At 36.9% G+C, this 19987-nt stretch overlaps 4 protein-coding genes across 4 annotated transcripts; 1 reads left to right on the forward strand and 3 right to left on the reverse strand.

Moving 5' to 3' along the window:
- The first annotated feature begins 70 nt into the window (after positions 1-70).
- Positions 71-1155, forward strand: LOC125201380. Its single transcript, XM_048099466.1, has one exon. It carries the CDS (start codon positions 258-260, stop codon positions 1107-1109), a length of 852 nt encoding a protein of 283 aa, XP_047955423.1. The 5' UTR covers positions 71-257; the 3' UTR covers positions 1110-1155.
- Positions 1156-1289: 134 nt separating this feature from the next.
- LOC125201364 (galactan beta-1,4-galactosyltransferase GALS3-like) lies at positions 1290-3017 on the reverse strand. Its single transcript, XM_048099444.1, has 2 exons — positions 1821-3017; positions 1290-1737 (listed from the first exon to the last, which is right to left on the reverse strand). Exons 1-2 carry the CDS (start codon positions 2900-2902, stop codon positions 1392-1394), a joined length of 1428 nt encoding a protein of 475 aa, XP_047955401.1. The 5' UTR covers positions 2903-3017; the 3' UTR covers positions 1290-1391.
- A 4513-nt stretch (positions 3018-7530) lies between these two features.
- Positions 7531-10451, reverse strand: LOC125207185 (probable GMP synthase [glutamine-hydrolyzing]). Its single transcript, XM_048106427.1, has 4 exons — positions 9993-10451; positions 9850-9907; positions 8800-9019; positions 7531-8199 (listed from the first exon to the last, which is right to left on the reverse strand). The coding sequence occupies exons 1-4, from the start codon at positions 10384-10386 to the stop codon at positions 7927-7929; spliced, it is 945 nt and encodes a 314-aa protein (XP_047962384.1). The 5' UTR covers positions 10387-10451; the 3' UTR covers positions 7531-7926.
- A 4601-nt stretch (positions 10452-15052) lies between these two features.
- LOC125188525 lies at positions 15053-19395 on the reverse strand. The gene is made up of 6 exons (XM_048085434.1): positions 18648-19395; positions 18387-18414; positions 17797-18312; positions 16641-17118; positions 15631-15784; positions 15053-15537 (listed from the first exon to the last, which is right to left on the reverse strand). Exons 1-6 carry the CDS (start codon positions 19393-19395, stop codon positions 15317-15319), a joined length of 2145 nt encoding a protein of 714 aa, XP_047941391.1. The 3' UTR covers positions 15053-15316.
- Between the last annotated feature and the right edge of the window lie 592 nt (positions 19396-19987).

Here is a 19987-nt window from a genome sequence, read left to right on the forward strand (position 1 = left end):
GGAAAATGGTTCTAAAATAAACGAATATTTAAGGTAGGAAATTGAATAAAATATGTTAGGGTCAAAGGTTGATATTTTGTTGTCTAGAACCTGTTTTATGACTTGCACGTATAGGGCTTATAAACAATTGTATATATGCAAGTGTAGAGAGAGAGAGAGAGAGAGAGACGTGATGATCATAAGCAAATCTTTGTGGTATCCACGTTTGATTCCTGATGATATAAGTAGAGGCCAAATCTAAGGCCAAAGTAAGAAAGATGAGTATGATTCAGAAAACAGCCTTGGCTCGCAACATCACTTTGGAGAAGGAGAGGCAGATTTCAGTGGATCCGATTTCAATGCAGGCGAAAACAGAGGCGACGTCTGTACTAGTTCATCGCTTGCTGCCACCTGCTGCGAGTGGGAAGTTTGTAAGCTGCAGTCTCCCCAACTCGCCACGCGAGTCGAAGCAGAAGAAGAAGCACAAGAACCAGCAGTCGCCCCTGGCACGACAGCAGTCCGTGGCGCTCGGCAACCTGGAGCGGCTACGGATGCAGAGGAGCAAGTCGTGCGGAGAGGGAAGGGTCTGCCAGCCGTCCATGGACCTGGACCTTTGGCACCGTGGTGAGACGAAAGCAGAAGGGGGAGGAGGTGGCGGCGAGGGTGAAGTCAAGGCCAAGAGCAAGGGCGAAGACAAGTTCAGATGCGGGACTTGCTTGTTCCTCCCGGGTTTAGGCAAGGGGAAAGCAGCCATGCGGAAGGTGGCGGACGAGCACGTGCACGTGCACGAGCAGGCGGACGTAGTATCCCAAAGAGTGTCTCTCGAGAAATTCGAATGCGGGTCATGGAGATCGTCGGCCATCATAAACTCCCCAGACGGCGATGGAGATGATGCTGCTGCTTCCAATCTCTTCTTCGATCTCCCGTTGGAGCTGATGCGATGCGCCAGTGTCAACGACGTGGAATCCCCGGTCACCACCGGGTTTCTGTTCGATGGGAACCGAAAAGTGGTTGCCAAACTCGGGAAATCAGACGAATCACGCCATGTTCGCTTTTCTTCATCTTCTTCGCCTCGCCTCCGCAAACAAAGGGATGATTTCACTGCCTTCTTAGAAGCACAGAGTGCTTAATTATCTAATCCCTTCACATATTATTCGGAGAGCTCTCTTCCATTTCGATAATTTTGTTCTTTTTTTTCAATGTGTGATGATTTTTCGTTGTAGATATCATGCATCTATTGAACACCACCAATTTACTTTTTTTTTTTTGCAAAAGTAATATATAATCAAATAAAAGAATAACGTACAATGTTACTAATAACTATACCCCTTTGTTGTCTTACTTAATTACACGAGTGTTTGCTGTTATCTATGCTTTATATGAAAAAATGTAAACAAAAATGCATTAGTTGGTCATTGGCGTGTTCCCTGCAACACAGGGCCGATGGTTTCGAGTTCGAATCTCTTGACAGCTCCGGCCACCTCACGCAGCGTCGTATCCATAACATAAGGAACCCCATCTACTGTGATTTGCGACTCGTTTAGAAACCGGGCGCACGGCTCCTGTCGCTGTGCAATGGTCCCGTGATAGTGGAAGTAGCCGATGCGGTCGTACGTATTGTGCGTCGTCTTCCCAATCATGTTCTGCGTCATATGAACCCCAGTCGCGAACACGTTCCGCGGCTGCACCGCGTACTTCCGGTCCCTCCTTTTACCTCTCATCACATCCTTGTACACTAGCTTCTCAAATCCCCATTTCCTACACCACAACAAAACAAAACAAAAACCATTCATTAACAGTTCAAAACAGAATGCAGTTACTTTATACGTTCAGTGCAGTACCGCAAACGCTGCGGAGCGTCCTCGGATAGGCAGAGGGAGCCGGACATCGGCATCTGCGCCATCGTGATCTGAGTGTACTCGGAGAGCGAATCCATGACCGCACCAATGTTCGTTTTCTTTGGGACGAACACGAATTCATCAACGTCGAAGAAGAACATCCATTTCGTCGAAAATCGATAGCGATGGAGGCAATCGTTGACGATAAGGAACTGATTGTGATAGTAGCCGTCGAACTTCTCCTGCTCCCGGACGTCGTGCAGCGTCACGAATCCCTTCTCGATCCACGGCGCCAGCACCGCCCTCAGCCGGTCGTGGACGCCGCCAGCGTCGTACATCACAAAATGCGACTTCTCCCCGAAGAGCCGCACGTGATACGCCAGCCACTCCCGAACCCTCTGCGGGCTCAGATCGCCGTACAACGGCGATCCGCAGTACAAGTAATCGTACTGCGGCTCCGCAGCGACAGATGAATTCTCATTTTTCATCTCCCACTGCGCCCCAGGCTCCTCCTCCAGCGCAGGGAATGTGTCCGTCCCAGAGCGGAGGAGGAGCCGGCCGCCTTCCCTGTCCCCGCCGGCCAGGACAGGGAAGGTGCAGTTCACCACCACTACGGTGTATACGCGGCCGTAGCCCCAGTCTGGGAGGATCTTGTATCCTGCCGCCGACACCGTGGCGGTGGAAGTGTTGCGGGACTCCCACCTGCACTCGTAGGTGGGGTTCCCGTAAACCTGGAGCGTCTTCGACGAGAGGCCGACGACAGCGAACGTGCTCGGGCCGCCGCGGTAGGCCGACATCACGATGTAACTATACGCGGCGGAGCCGTACGGGTTGAAAGCCCGAGTCACAACGCCGGTGGCAGAGTTGTTGCTGTCTTTATGTTGAACAACGCCGCCGTCGCCGGCGGTGGGGGAGGAGAGGCAGCGGCGGAGGTCGGAGGGGGAGAGGAAAAAGTGGGAAGGGAGGAATTGGAGGAGGGTGGCGAAGGTGCAGAGGAAGAGGAGGGCGGTGAGGAAGAGTTTCAACTCGGCGGCGCAACTCCACGCTATTCCGACGAACATTCTCCGCTCATCTTTAGCCGCCATCTTCAACAATGGCTATGGGTTTCTTTCGTCGATCTCTTCTTTCTTCTGCTTTTCCTTTGGGGCGGTTTTATTCTGCGCTGGCTAATGAGATTCCTAATAAAAAAAGGATATTTATGAAATTAAAAGATTGCAATTAGGGGTTTAATTTATGGTAATTAGTTGTCAAGGAACGAAAAGTAGATGCTGTTTGATGGCAATTACAAAATCTTTTTATTATTTTATGCAAAAGTTTTTGCTTTTGTCCTCGGAAAGCTAAGCCCTGTCCCCACAATCGTCTTTGAATATGCTCTTAATTATGCTTATTAATGAAGATGTTTACTTCTTAAAAATGATTAATGATTAAAGGGTTATTAAAATCAATCAATAATGTAAGAGTTATACTAGAAAAAATGCGTTTGTAAAGTCAATACTTGTATTTAAAATAGATGATGTACTTAAATGATTTATGAGAAACATATAGTATTATGAGCGAAAGAGATTAGAAAATCTAAAAAGTTTATGGCAAATTAAAAAAAATCTTGCATATTTATAGGAAGTCACATTTTTTTTATATTAAACTAAAAACGATGGCGTTTTAATAATCATTTTTATACACATTGACGGAACATGTCTTCATAAATTTAGAGAAATTATAATTTTTGATAAAAGCCCCCAAAAAAAGGAAGTTAAAATTTATGTATTTAAACTAAACAATACAAAGCTCGGGTAAATAAAAATAAAAAAATATAAATTTATTTATTTATTTATTTATATGCAAATAACTGTAATAATAAAAATTGAAGAAACTAAGATGAAAATGGCACAACCGAATAATTAACTATAGTCAATTTTTTTCCTTCTATTTTTATGACAATGACAATTGCGTAGACTGATTATATGATTTTGGTAAAATTTTATCTTATTTTTGTCACTAAAATATTCGTTCCATATTTAAATTATTTCCTCCTTCCCTAACGAAATATTTACTTAGTAATTCGTATCAATTCATTGTCCATTTAAAATTTAAATATAACCTACCAAAATTGAACGTGACAAAATTAATAATGAGGGGAAGGAGACTGAGAACCGTCAATTACTGGAGAAATTGAAAGGTCATCAAAAAATTATTTTTTCAAACTAACATCCAAGCCAAGAACCATACAAGAATTTGTCTTTGTTTCCGATTTAAACCGACATCCAAATTAGGTATGGTTTGGTCAATTAATTAGGCCATGTAAAACCCTTTGTTTGGGTGGCTAATGGTTTTAGTTCTTTGATTAATCTTCTTGGTATAGTTAATACTAACATAGATTAAACAGAGTTATTTGATCATTGATACATTTCTCTCATGTATTTACACATTCGATTGTTCGTATTTTCTAATATATAAACATAATCACCTATTTTGGCTTGAATATAGGACATGCTCAGATTTATTATTTAATACTGTTAGGTAAATTTTCAGAAAAATTATATTTTTTGTTAAATTATTGATGAAAATGGCACGAGATTGCGGGATATATATATATATTTTTTTTGTTGAGTGGTGAGAGAAAATTGTATATTAATTTGAGAGAGAATTTTTTATAAAAAAAGAAATGTGACATCTTTTGTGGGATAAACTAAAAAGGAAAGTGTGATATCATAGAACGGAGGTAGTACCACAACTTTAAAATCAGACGTAAAAACTATTGACCTTGGCATCTTTCTTAATATCCGTTTGACGAAATAACGGGTTTTATATTTGTATCATGTTACTAATTTGACACACACATATTTTAAATTAATAATGTGCTTGCGTTATTTGCTAAATATGCCGAGAAAAATAATAAAATCCACAAGTGATTTCACCTTATAGATATTTTCAGACATCACATTAGATTTAATCTCATACCAAACTAAATTTATTGGGAAATTTTTTAAAATATTAAAATTCATAAATATTCACAGCTAATATTAAAATTATATTACTAAGACAAAGAAAAATTAAATAAAATTTAGTATGATTCTGTTGATAATAATATTTGAAGAAGAATGAGAGTCCATATGATTAAAAATTGAAGAAAAAGAGGGCGGTAGATATAATATGATTAATGATTAATGATTAGGAAGTCGCTAGCTAGCAAGCGTCGGTAAGGAAAGACGCGTGTTTTTGTGGGCACGTGGGCAGTTAGTTGGTCCATTCTAGCGTGCCACGTGGCTGCACCTGCACCGTCTCCCCAATCACATTTCCTATCTTTTTCCTATTTACCAAACTAACTCTTCCACTTGTACATTTTCATGAATTATTCAATTCTGATTACGATATTTATTGTTGTTAATATGTCATCTATATTCGAACATAGATAGTGTACAAGATACCCTCCTTCGCCACTGGAGTCACGTTTTTAGATGGCACGAATTTTAAAAAATATTAAAAAAAGTAGATAAAAAAAATTAGTGGAATAAAAGTTTCACTTGTATATATTAGTTTTAAATAAAATGTGAGTGAAATGAATTAGTGGAAGGTAGAAAAACGGAACTCCTATACACAGACAGAGGGAGTATTGAATCAGTCAAAGAATTCAACATTTCCAATTCATTTTTATTGATAAATTAACGCTTATTCCGTCCCAATTTAGTTGCAGTATTTTTTTAGCACGAGGTTTAAGAAATTAATATATTAAAAATTAAAGTAGAGAAATAAGTAAGAGAGAAAATAAACTTATAAAGTACTAAGAGAAATGAAGAGAGAGTAAATTACGAGAGAGAATAAAATTTTTTTGCCCATAAATAAATTCAACTAAGTTAGAACAACACAAAAATGAAGCAATTGGAGAGTAGTAATTTAAGGTAGTATCACAATAAACTTAAACTTGAGATCTATGGTATCAGTATTATGATTGATGTAAGGAAAACAATGATATTGTTCAAGTTTGATTATTCATCTAAGGGATACTAGTATTTGGATCATAAAATTTGGTTAAGTTTCGGTCAGTTTGGCAAAGTTTAAAATCAAAATATTAAATTTTGAAAGTTTCAATATTTTTCAATTATTTCATGATTTTATCCGTGCATAAGCGATATATTTTGGTGATCATGCTCAAAATGACCGTTTAATTAAAACAAGAAAAGAAAAGAAAAATAAGTTAACGAAACGACGTTGTTTTGAATATCACGTGGGACATTATTTTGTATACAGATGACACAATTGCAAAAATTTAAAATTTTGTAATTTCAAAATTTTTTATTTTCAAACTTTATAGGATAATCATATTTTGAACAAATTTATAATTTAAATGATTATTATCAGTTTCTTTATAAATATGTCATCATAAAGTGACATTATAAACAATCATTAAATATATCTCTATGATTGAAGATTTCAGAAAAAAGTACTACTATTGTTGAATAGACACTTGCTGTGCTTTCATTCATAATTAGCAAATAAGACTTTTTTTGATGTTAGTATAAATTTTGTTACGTGAACTTCATATACTCATAGAGCTATTGGAACTCTAAGTCACAAAATAAGACAATAAACAACTATTGAGTGCACATTTGCTAATAAATCTTTATATGGCCAGTCATTACTTTTTAAACAAACCAAGTAATTTAATTAACCAGATGTACTTGGCCTAAATATATTGAGACTGTATTTATAGTTGCATAGTGTAGCTCAAAATTGAAAAAATATACTGTATTTTAATTTGGATAGTATTTTTAGAACAATGTAAACTTGAAAGCAAGGTTTCTGCCAGTACCATTCAAATTTAATTATTTTCCATTTAAATAAAATACTACTACTAAATATCAGTATAAGTAGTATGACAATTGGGCCGCCTAACAGTTTTCACTTTTCACATATCAACAAAATGCTAATTCAAAATTAAATTGAATTTGGGCAGACTGTATGTGAACTGTATTTTCTAAACTGTGGGCTTGCAAGTATAAGTAGTAGCAATTGGGCCGGACCACAGTATCCCCTTGTTAGTTGTAAATATATTTTGATTATACTGAATAGTTAGTATAATTCAAAATTTATAAAATAATGATAGTTCCATTATACTTTGAGAGAACAATAAAAATAAAGGCGAATTATGTCAAATTCTAAGTATATTCTGTAAATTTAAAAATCAATTGAAAGAATTATAAAATTTATACTCCTTTCATCCCAACTTAAGTGATTATTTTTTTTTGCCGTTGTTTACGAAGATGATAATAAATACTCAAAGTGGAGAGAAAGTAAAGTAAAAGAAAGAATATTATAGAAGAGAGAGAGAAAGTCGTATCTATATTATTCTCTTACTTACTTTACTTCTTTAACTATTTATCATATTCCCCAAACATGTGTCGAAAAACAATCAATCACTTGAGATAAGACGGAGGAAGTATTTGTTTGCAATTTCCATAGTATATTTTTGGTGTCTTATATGACAACTGAGAAATTATACGGGAACATTATTGTTAATGAGTTAAACGTTGTCAACTTGTCATTAGTGATGTATTAAACGATGTGATGTCGTTTGGTTGAAAACCTCATTATTTTGATCAAATTTGGTTAAAATTAAGAAATAAATTAGATTTCGATAAATTTTTAATTTTTTTTCCTGATAATTCAACCTAATGACAAATCTTGTATCCCCTATTCTCTTTTATGAACGAAGAAGTGTACAAAAGGAATCATTAATATTAGCACATCAAATCTACACCCAAACAATTCTTGAAATAAATTACAAAAAACCAAGCCATGAAAATTACAAGCTATAGAAATACAATAGAATTAGGTCATCACATTGGCAAGCCCCGTGAGTAAAGAAAGGGAAAATACATAAAAAAGGTGATCAAATTTAAAAAGATAACTACTACTAATATTTATATAATAGTAATATGTTACCCCACAGCACATGGTGCCTCACCTTTTTTCTTTCAATTGGATATATCTTTTGGTAATATATATCCAGTACCAATCATGATATATACAGCACAATAATTCAAATTTTAGGTATTATGGTATAGAGACGTTAGTATTGGTATGTACGTACGGCCGTCCGTTCCTAATTTGATTAATTTTGGTATAATGAATGGAGATGAAGAATTTGGGAGTGCCTCGGACAAGTGAGCAAGTGGTCGTTGGTGAGGCCGGCCGCTTGCATGAACGAGTGTATGACGGTGGGGCCCACTTGGCGGAACCCCCTCCTCACCATGTCCTTGCTTATCGTCTCCGACTTCGAGGTCTTAACCGGGATCTTGTTGCTCAACTTGTACGCAGTGGCGATTGCCTTGTCGTTCACGAAGCCCCACAGATACTTGTCTAGTGATCCCACTTCGTCCCAGATCTGCACTCGTTCATTAAAATTGAATTACAATTAATGAATATTTAAAAAATTAAAATTAAGGTGAGCGAATCGACTAAGATATCAATTCATAGTTAAATTAATTAAATCAGTTTGACCAATAATCGGTCAAAGACTACAAATATACTCCATAAAATAAAGTAATGTAACTGTACAAAACATTAAAATTAAGTGAATCACAATGTAATTAAATAAAGAATATTCAAAATAATTAAATAATTTACACATAAATTAGACAACCTCCTAATTTTATACTTTTATTATTAGTGTATGAATTATATTATAGTTTGTGCTTTATTACTTGATAAAATTATATGTAGGTAAGAGTTTAAAAATATTAACTAATAAAATTGACAAAACTAAAGATAAAAAAAATCACGTGTTCAACTAATTATACTTAACCATCGACCGGTTCACGGTCGAATCAAATGGTTTTTCCTTGGTTTTTCCGGTTCATGACGGTTCAATTATTCAATGGTATGTTTTCCAAATGAGACCAGACCACACATTGATTCGCGGCCAAGCAAATAGACCGGATCTAATTTTTAATTAATTAATCAATATAACAAATGAATCAATTACCTGGAGTATTCTTTTAGCATTGTCAACAGCTCCTCTCACATGGCTCAGCTCTATACGATATTGAGAACTAATGGCAATCATCTTCTTCTCCGAATACTTTGAAACAACTTCCACATCAAATCCTGAGAATGCATCCTTGAAATCTTGTCTTTTCTTCAACACCGCCGTCCAGTCCGATCCGACTTGGGCCCCGGTCAATACCAACAACTCGAACAACTTCCTGCACCCATAACATCGGTCAATTTTGAATCTAGGATACGAAACTCGTAGGGCCAAGCTGCTAGATGTGGGGTTGGCAACAGTTCGAAAATGTAAATTTAATAGAATTATTTTGTACTCGTGGGCCCATCCATGTTCATACACACACACATACATACATACATACATACATACATACATACATACATACACGAAACGAAACGAAATTAGTGGGGTCAAAATTTCTGGACGCGGGGTTCACCAAGCTCAAAAGTGTTAATTTACTAGAATTTTCTAGTACTCGTGAGCCAGCTTAGCCAATCCACACAACCCCACCTCCATCCGTCCAGGGGCGGACCCATGTATAAAATCTTGTATTTTACGTTTTTTTCTTTTATACTACCTCCAACCCCCAAAATTTGTCGCACTTTGACCTGACACGAGTTTTAAGAAATGTAATGAAAAGTGAGTTGAAAAAGTTAATGGATTGTGGGTCCTACTTTTATATATTAGTTTTATAGTAAAATGTGAGTAGGAATGAGTTAGTGAAATATGAGGTCCACTACAAAAATTGGTAAAGGTGAAATGGGACAAATTTTGAGAGACAGACGGAAATGTAAAAATGATACAAATTTTCAGGGACGGAGGTAGTAATTTTTTATAATTTATCCAAATTTAAGGCAAATTATTATGTAAAAGCTCTTATAAATAATCTAAACACTCAAAAATATACTTAAGAATAAAATTCAGAAATCATATCCCTTATCATTATTTATTTATGCGTCCGCCCTTGCATCCGTCCCTACTTATATATACACGCATACATATGCTAGTAGGAGAATGGTGACTTACTCATCATTATGAACAGGCACCCCCCATTCTTCATCATGGTAGGCCACATAAATAGGGTCTGCACAAATTTAACCAAGTAATTAACTAAACCATAATTGATGTGTTTAAGATAAAATTAATTAATTAAATTAAAAGAATAATACCTGAATTAGGGGTTATGAAAGTGCATCTCTTCTCACTAACATTACTAGCATTCGGAGTCGGCGCCACCGCCGCCTTAGACGGCTTGGCCGCCGCGGCAGTCCGGCCATAATGAGCGATGCGCATCCTCCTCCGCTCATGAAAGCTAGCAACCTCCTCCCTTCTCGCAGCGGCGATGCTCCCCGCCTCATACTCCACCACACTATAGCTGAAGCTCTTCGACTTGTTAAGCGATTTCAGCCTCGGGCTCGGGCTCGGGCCGGGCTTCGGTTCGTCGTCTGTCGTCTTGCTACGGAGAAACAAGCCCGACGCGTCGGCGTTGTTGCGCCTCTCTAAGAGAGGGGCGCGGACGGCGCCATTCGTGTTGGAGACTAATTTTGCCTTGGAAGAACACATTATACTGAATAACGAGGATGGGGACAAGGACGAGGATGAGGACGAGTACGATTTGATAGTAGAATTGGATGAAGGATGGATGTGGATATATAATAGCAAAGCAATGAGTGTAGGGACAAGTTGTAACATGGCAAGGTTGGATGAGATATAAAATACTACTTTGGTTTAATTTGTTTAATTTTATTGAAATGAGTTGAGGAATGTATTTGGGGTTTGGGGACCTACTTGTCACGTTCATTCACCCTACCCTCACTTCAACTGCGCATTAAAGCCCATGTGCCCCCTAAAATACTTCCCCTTTTCATCTCTAATTTAAATATTAATAATAGTAACCACCCTAGCTAAATCCATACATTTGTGTAGTCATTAGTTAGTTGATGAGGTGAGTTTAGTATATATATATTGGGCAAATTACCAAAAACACACATAAAATTATCCTATCACAGAAAAAATTTAGATGAAATTGTATTTGATATGACAACCAAGAAAATATACCTCAATATCTCCTCCAACGAGTTATATGGTGTCGTTTATATATCAAAATTGGCATTGTTTGGTTGAAACACATCACTAAAATTTCATGATTTTTCCATATTTTTCCATGAGATAATTGAAAACAAATCCAAATTTCATAATTTTTCTAACCGATCATAAAAATATCAGGACATATCAAAGTTTGACTAAACTTCATTATTTTTATAACAATTTGTCCATATACATACTTATTTCACCTTGGTTTCCCCGGTATTGCAACTACAATGAAAGTTCAATCCTCAACATTCATTAATCATGTGTGCTTTAATGAGGTGGAGTAGTTTTGTGTTTATGGCTATGTACCAAATTAAAGCCCACCATTCATATTTAATTTAACCATCTTTTGTTAGTCAGCAACCCAATACACTTCTTGATTTATATACTTTATTCATTCTAAAAAATAGTTCACTTTTGCTACTACGTCCATCAAAATTGGACCATTTTTTTATTTTTAAAAACTTTTCATTACATATTATACTATGTGGGTCTTAATATTCACAATAACTATTTTTCTATTGTATTTTACTAATTTTTCATTAGAATTGGCGTTAATCACCAACATCTTTATTTTAGGGGAGGATGGAGTTTGAGATTATATGTTAATAATTGGTGATTTGTGTCACTGACAAATATAAAGAGGAGGGATATTCGTTTTGGATGAAAAGGGGAACACACCATGTGCTTTTACAAAAATAATGGCTTCAATCAATAATGTAATCTCTCTTTCACAAGACAAAAAGCAATACACATGCATCATTCTTGAGTGGATCACTCCCTATTACAACACTTCATTTTCACAAATCAATTTATCATTATCTTTAAACATAAATATAGGCATCCACCTAGCTTCTTCCTCAACAAATGATAGCTCTTTCAATTTTCACAAGAAAAAAGAAAATTAAGGTTTGTATAATTGAGGGAATAAATTGGAAGAGTCATAAAGCTAGTAATTTGGATTTGGCAGTTGCATGTGGAGATACTACAATCATCCATCCATGTCTCTTGGTACATTTACACGTGTAAGTCAGCGTGCGATTTCCTACTTAATTTCGAATTAGTTGGCATCAACAATTAAATAATAGTAATAACATTATTATTAATAATAAATACAAAAAGAAAATTAAGTACTTACACAAAAAGGTAAGGGCACAAGCATCAACGTGTCCCGAGCACGCACACTTCAACGTCCATATGCACCCCGATAAGTGACCACCCTTTTATTTATTTATTTTTATTCGAAAATCTTTAAAATCACAAAAATATATATAAAAAAATAATAATTCTATTTATGAAAATTTTAATTTATTTTCTAAATTAATAGTATTATGTATTTTATTTTATTTTATTTTATTAAAAAATTAATTTAAAATTAAAAAAAAATGTAAAATGAATAGGGTTGAATGCTTAAGATTTAATTGGTTTTGAATGTAAATGGATACTGAAAATGGAGATAAATACTCGAACAATGCTTAAGATTTAGGTGCTTTTTAAAGCACTCGGATGTGGATGCCCTGAAAGCCTCGTGAAATTGGCCTGGTTTATATAGGATCAGACATGTGAATGAAAACGAGACTAGTTAACCAATCATACCCATAATATTGAGACGCTTCTTCTTATTAGAAATTAGTCACTCACTAACCCCTTAAAAGGCCTTATAAGGGGATAATTATCCATACTTTTACAGGTGAGCTCGGATCTTGGTAGAGATAAATCCATCATCGGCTTGGGCCCGCTCTGATACCAAATTAGAAATGAGCCACTCACTCCTTAAAAGGCCTTATAAGGGAGAGAGTTATCCATACTTTTATAGATGAGCTAGGATCATTACCAAGCCGATGTGAGACAAGATATTAAGAATTTTAACACTTCTCTGCTTAATCATTATTGACTATTTAAAAAAAAAACAACCAAAACTCATGGCAGGTAACATCAAACTATGTACATAATTATAATTTTTTGTTATGCTTGTTGCTAAGCACGATTAATTCATTTAATCATTTCCACTAATTATTAGGTTGGAGGAAATAACCTACTCCTCACATCTTGGCAGCAAATTAAGCAGTTACTACATGTGGCCAATTATTGTCATTTATTATTTATAGTGGTTGGATATATATACTTTATTGTCAAAGGGTTCATCGAATTAACTTAAAATTCATTGATGGCAGTAGGCAGCATTAGATCAACCACAGACAAATATATCAACTCATCATCCTCATTTCTACAATAAATGATACTCCATCCGTCTCATAAAAATATGCAATATTTTCTTTATTCGTCTATCCCATAAAAATAATTCATATCCAGTTATGACAATATTTTTTTCCTTCTCTTTTACTTTATCATTTATGGACCACACCATTCACTACACAATTTTAACTACTTTTTCTTTTTATCTCTTGTTTTACCAATTACGAATTAAAACCTGTGCTAACTTTAAGGGGCCTATTTCTATGGGACAGAGGGAGTATATACTGGCTAGCTCCATTAATCGATGGAAAAACCAAAATTTAGGATTATCTACATGTACATCTGAAAAATACATGACTAAATTAGAATGTTGAAAATTTAGGATTATGTTGATATACATCTGAAAATATATATGACTAAATTCATTAGGATATTGAGATTTAATGAATTAACATTTAACCACTAATTAATTAATAAAAGTAAAAGAATGGAGTGTATGATTATGATTTAGGGTCTATGAAGTTGGTAATATATATTCAACCCGACCCATAAAAATGGATGACACGAGTTTAATTCACAATTGATAAAGTAGGAAAAAGATAGAAAGAAAAAGTTATTGGAATAATGTTAGTCGAAAATGTAGTCTACCTCATTAGAGAGAAAAAGTTACCAAAATTAAAATATCTATTTTTATGGGACATGCAAAAATGATAAAAATAGTCTATTTTTGTAGTTTTAAGAGAACGTAATCTTTTTTTTAAACAAATACGCACTTAGTCGAAGAATTGTACCAAAAATTGTCCATGCAACAGACTGATATACACGTGGACAGGGGCGGAGGCACGATGGGGCCAGGGGGCCTCTGGGCCCCTCACCCATTTGGATATTTACTACTCCATGTAATTGTAATTTTAAACATGAAGAACTAGCGCAGTTGGTGTCATTTTTGGGTGCTTGGTCATGAGGTATCTAGTTCGAAACCCAACTGGAACATTCAGATATTTAGGCATTTATTACTTCTATTTTGTATTCATTTGAGTATGTTTTATTCGATTTATATATTTGTAATCTTGTATAAATTATTTTAATTTATAATTTTAAAATAAATGATTTTTGTAATTTAAGAATATAAAATATTTCTTTGATTTCATAAATATTGTAAAATATTACTCCCTCCGTCCCAAGATAAACGAATCGTCTTTTTGGAATGTTCCACTACAAGTGAGTCATTTTCATTTTTAGCAAAAAATCATATCTCTTACTTTGTTATCCACATATTTTATTCACTCTTTACTCATCTACTTTTCTCTCTTTCATACTTTACTCTCTCCACTTTAATTTATTTAATATCAATTCCTTAAATCTCATGCACAAAAAGAAGTGTTTCGCTTATCTTGGAACGGAGGGAGTATATGATATTAATAAAATAATTTTTAATGTGATGCCCTTTATTATAAAATAATTTATAATAGTATATAATAACTCTTTGATCTAGTAAATACGATGAAAACATATCATAAAATATAAATTGTAAAATATGTGCTATGTTCGAAAAAGTGTCGTTAGCACTGAACACACTCACCAAATTTTAATGATAATTTGGGCCCCCCACTATTAAAATTTTGGCTCCGCCACTGCACGCGGATATCAAAAGTAATGGATTCATAAACTACACAAGTACTTTTTTTCTGTATATAAGTACAAATTCACCATACTATTAGTTATGAATCTGGATCATATTCTTGTCTATATATAATTTCACCTACGATATCATCAGATGATTAACAAGAATTTATAACACATCCAACCCTCTCCAACTAATTCATCTCTCACGAAATTTAGGATAAACACAGATGTGTATATATATACATATAATATTAGATCAGACTATAAATATAAATATTTATAGTGTTGACAAGAAGAGTCACATTACATTGTTCGTCCTAGCACCAATCCGGCCACCATATATATATATATGTATATATATAATATTCTTATGTACATTTGTTATAAATTCGTCTCTACATACTAAAATCCACCACCAAATAAAATAGATCGAGTCGGTGGAGGTGAGCTAGGCAAGATTACAACGGAATTGGATTGTTAATAATTAAATATAACGATGATGAAGATGATGATCCATCACATATAAAAAGGGTGTGTTTGTTAATTGTTTGTATATGTATGTATAGTGATTGAAGAGATTTCAAAAATTGGACTGCGTGCGGACGACGTCGAGTATCTGAGCACTGCACACGGGGCATCCGCGGCCGCTCCAGTGGAGCTGGTTCGCGCAGTCGAAGCAGGTGCACATGTGTCCGCACCGGTACAGCACGCAGTCGACTTGCACTTTGCAGCAGAGGCAGCATCTTCTCCCGTTGCTGGCGCCTCGTTTCACTGAATGGCGTCGTCCGTTCTTTGCATCTGCTATTGACAGTGAACGATATGAATTTTAATGCAAAATTGGTAAAGTAAGAGAGATATTAAAAAAAAAAGTGATTGAAATATTGTCAGACTTACCGGGATGAGCGACAGCGGCCGCAACTTCCTTCTTGATGGAGCGGTGCATTTTGATCTGCATATCGGTGCAACATTTCATCGATTTTCGCAGCTCGGATATCTCTTGGTGCAGCTGCTCCATGTGCCTTCTCAGGTCATATATGATCTCCATTTCCTGTTCACATTGAACGTATCGTTACATGCTACACAAGAGAACTCATCCTAAAAAACTAGCATATTAGAATAGGAAATTCATGTAGTCTATAAATTCCACATCTGTGTTTTACGCAACAAATGCGGGAACATTTGTTTGCGCTAATTGCAACAATTGACCACCCTTAGAGGCCAACGTTCTCATTAGTCAGGATAGGCGCCAACACATCTATGTTGGTCGCCAAATAATTCCTTCCCAAGCCCACCATTCCGGTTGGGGCTCTCAGTGAAATTATCAGTGTTACGTACAGCTAAATAAGAGAGGACAGACTAGCCCATCAGGAGAGAGAGAACTCATTTAGACTTTAGATCCAACATCTGTTGTCTAAGACAACAAGTGCGAACTTGTTCCATTGCACTAGAGATCAACCCTCCTTAAGAGTTGACGTCCTCAATGGTCACAACTAGAGCCAAAACCTCCTCATTTGTCACGGATGACTCCTTCCATGCCACACTGAGTCGCCAGGACTATTAATGAAAGAACCAGATCAAACATGAAAACTCTCCTTGACAACAAGTACATGACAAGTTTCTTTGCACTGAAATCCGTAACAGTCAACCCTCCATAGAGCCAACGCCCTCGTTAGTCACATCCACTATTAACTCATTCCACAAGCCACCCCTTTGAGTCATTGTAACTTTTATCCATAGCACTAATATTACAAATCAAACGCGAGAACCCATCCCAAAAAGGTAACCAATCAAGGGAGAGACCTCATTTTGGCCTAATAACCCCACATATATCGCCTCACACATCATATACGAGACAAGTTTCCTTGCACTGGAGTCTGTAACAATAACTACATATATATACTTACAAATGTAGAATGAGCAGTGAAGGTGGAGGTCCGACCGGTGAGGTCCAGAGAGCAATAGTTCGTGGAAGAATGCGGTGGGGAGGGAGAGGCAGCTTGAAAAGAGCACTCACTCGGCTCTTCACACTTGTGCTTCTCACTCTCATTCATCTCATTCTCAGCATATGGTGTGGAGGGAGATGCAGCTTGATAAGAGCACTCGTTTGGCTCTTCACACTTCAGCTTCTCACTCTCATCTTTCTCATTATGATCAGCATGAGGTGTGGCTGCGGAAGCATCCACATATTCTTGACATTCACCAAACTGTTGCCTCTCACCTTCTTTATCATATTCAACAAAATATTTTGCCGCTTGATGAACTCCTCCTCCTCCTTCCTTAAACACTTTATTGTTTTGTCTTTGATCTCCCTGACTGCGACATATCATAAGTTGATCTATCTTGTCCTTCAGCTCACTCGTTAGGAAATTTGACACACTCTTCCTGCAAATTAAATCAATTGATCGAAAGTAGTAACAAAATAATCGGTATATCCATGAAGTTTGGTTGAATTTTGGTCAGTTCCGCGACTTGGAAAATCATTTGGGAAAACCGTGAAGTTTGAATTTGTTTGTAATTATCCCACAACAAATAATTTTGGTCACGTGACCATTGTTAATGAGTTAAATGATATCGTCTATTTATAAAGATAATGCAGTAGGATTTTTTCGTCATGGATAACGGCAAAAAATCCGAACATGTTGGTTTTTCCAGCTATTTTTTGAAAGTTGCGGGAGAATGAGAATTGACCAAACTTCATGCTTTTTAGGCCATTTGACTAAAATAAAAGGACTATAAAATGAAATTTGGTCAAAGTTTGTTTCACTAGGCAACTTTAAAATCAGTCGGAAAATTCATAAAGTTTAAATTTGTTTATATTTCTTTCATGGAGTATATGGAAATCATATGCGGACGTCATCACCGCTGCGTTAAACGAGGTCTCAACTATTCACAAAGAAAACAACCTCGATTATTTAAACAACATATCACAAAATTTTTCTTTGTGAGACAATTGCGAGCGGATCCAAACTTCATAGTTTCTCAACTGATTTTCAAATTTGTGCAATTTACCCATAAATAAAATGCAAGCAACAAAGCTAGAGATGTTGAGTTTAGATTAACCTGCATAGGAGTGAACGAATCTCTTCATTCTCTGCAAACGGATCAAGCATCTCTTGATACCTCTCCTGCCTTAGACACTCCCAGTCGCTGCGCGGCCGCGACACTTGTTCGATCCAATCCGTGTTGATCTCTTCTCCCATCTGGGATTCCTCCCATCCCCCTTCGGGATGGGCGAAATCGGCCACCCAGTAGGCCTCAGTCTCCACCATCTGCAGCTGGCTACTGCAATCACCACCACCATCACCACCATCATTATTGTTGTTGTCGTTGTCGTCGTCTTGCTTATTGATTTCTTCGGATTTGGATGTTTCTTCACCTGTGTTAACCCTAGTTTCTTGCTTGATGTATGTGGTTTCTTCGTAGTGGATGATGTCTTGTTGTGCTCTCAGACAACTCTTCCCGTTGTTATTACACCTTTTGTCTTGTTTTCTTGCTTCATCGTTTGTTGTCTTGTCTTTTGCCTCTTTCTCGAAATGCACTGTTGTAGTGCTTTGGCCCTTTTGGTTCACTCTTGGCCTAGGAATGTGAGAAAACCCCATTTTGTGAAAATTAGGTTAAATTTAAGAGAGAGAGAGGGAGAGATGAGAGACTTAGGTATTTTTGGCTCAATGGGAATGCCTTAGGGTGCACTACCAAAAATAGTAAAAGTGAAAGATGACAAATTTTTAGGAACACACGAAAAAGGAAATAGGTGACAAATTTTCAGGGATAGAGGGAGTAGAAAAAATTAGTAGAATGTGAAGTCTACTTATTAAAATTAGTTAAAGTGAAAATTGAATATTTATTGGTGGATGGACAAAAAAAATGAAAAAATTGAACATTTAATAGCGGATGGACGGAAACCTGAATGCGGACGCGATGAGGGAATTTGGAGACGGATTTACGAGCATGGACCGCGTCGATCTCCCTGCGCTGATCCCTCTCCCTCCGTGCGAGGAAGTCGAGGTAGGCTTGCCGGCCCCGGATGCGCAGCGCCGGCGAGGCCGTAGGCCTAGGGTCGGCCTGATCGAGTGACGGCCGGGTCCGGGGAGGAGAGGCGCAGCAGGCTTCGTTGGGTGTCAGCCTCCTGATGATGTCGGACACCCTCAGCCTGTCGTTCTCCGTGACGTCTGACATCCGGCCGCGGATGGACGACCTGCCGCTTGCAACGGTCCGATCGGACTCCCAGTCGCCGATGACGGAGTCGTCGTCCATCGCGACTGGGGCACTTGGAGGGAGGGGAGGCGGGGGTGGCGCACCCCGCTCGAACCCCCTCCACTTCTGGACCAGGGACGACACGCCCCCCGCGTTCGGGTTTCCCGGACGAGCGGGGCTCGCACCGGCACTGGTGTCGGATTCTGCGGGAAATACGATTTCCCGCGCCCGAGCCCATTTGTCCCTGCAGTGTTTGTTTGTGCACTCGTCCGTGCTCTCACTATTATTATTATTGTTGTTGTCGTCGTTATTGTTGCTGCTGTTGCTGGTGTCACACTGGAGTGTGGCATCGGACGCGGTAGCGGCGCTTTGCCATTGTGGTTGGTGAACCCAAAGATCGCCTAGGTCCAAGTTGTTAAGATTGTTTTGGAAGAATGGGACAATCTCAACTTGGAAAGAGGCCATGGGGAGTTAAATTAATTAATAAAGTTGGTAAATCAAGAAGCAAGCCATATGTGATTAAGAGAAATTGGGATATTAATTAGAGTTATGTGGTTCTTTCTTGAGCAAAACAAAAACAACGTTGAAAATCAAAGAAGGAACAATGATTTGGGGCGGATTGAAGAGAGTGGTAACCAAAATGTAAGTAATTAAATGTGTGGGCCACCGTTTAATTAGTTCCAATAATTACGCTTTTCCCTTTCTTTCATATTTCCATCGCATCTATTGCTATTTGTACTCATTCATTTATTATCAATGTATATATCATCCTTTCTTACAAAATTAATATGAAACTTTGGTTGAATTGAGGGTTGGAATCAAAATTAATAGATTCACATATTTCACATATATCAGATATGGTTGATAATCATAAAGCAAAAATATACTTGGATTCTGAATAATCAGATATGGTTGATAATCATAAAGCAAAAATATACTTGGATTCTGATTCATGAGGTTCACAATTAATTTTATAGTGATAAAATCGTCTTTCAAGTATTAATGTGTTTCTAAAGAGAATTTAATTAGTATGGAATGGAACATTATTTATATAATG

This window comes from Salvia hispanica, chromosome 1 (assembly GCF_023119035.1).
Source record: "Salvia hispanica cultivar TCC Black 2014 chromosome 1, UniMelb_Shisp_WGS_1.0, whole genome shotgun sequence".
Lineage (NCBI taxonomy): Eukaryota > Viridiplantae > Streptophyta > Magnoliopsida > Lamiales > Lamiaceae > Salvia > Salvia hispanica.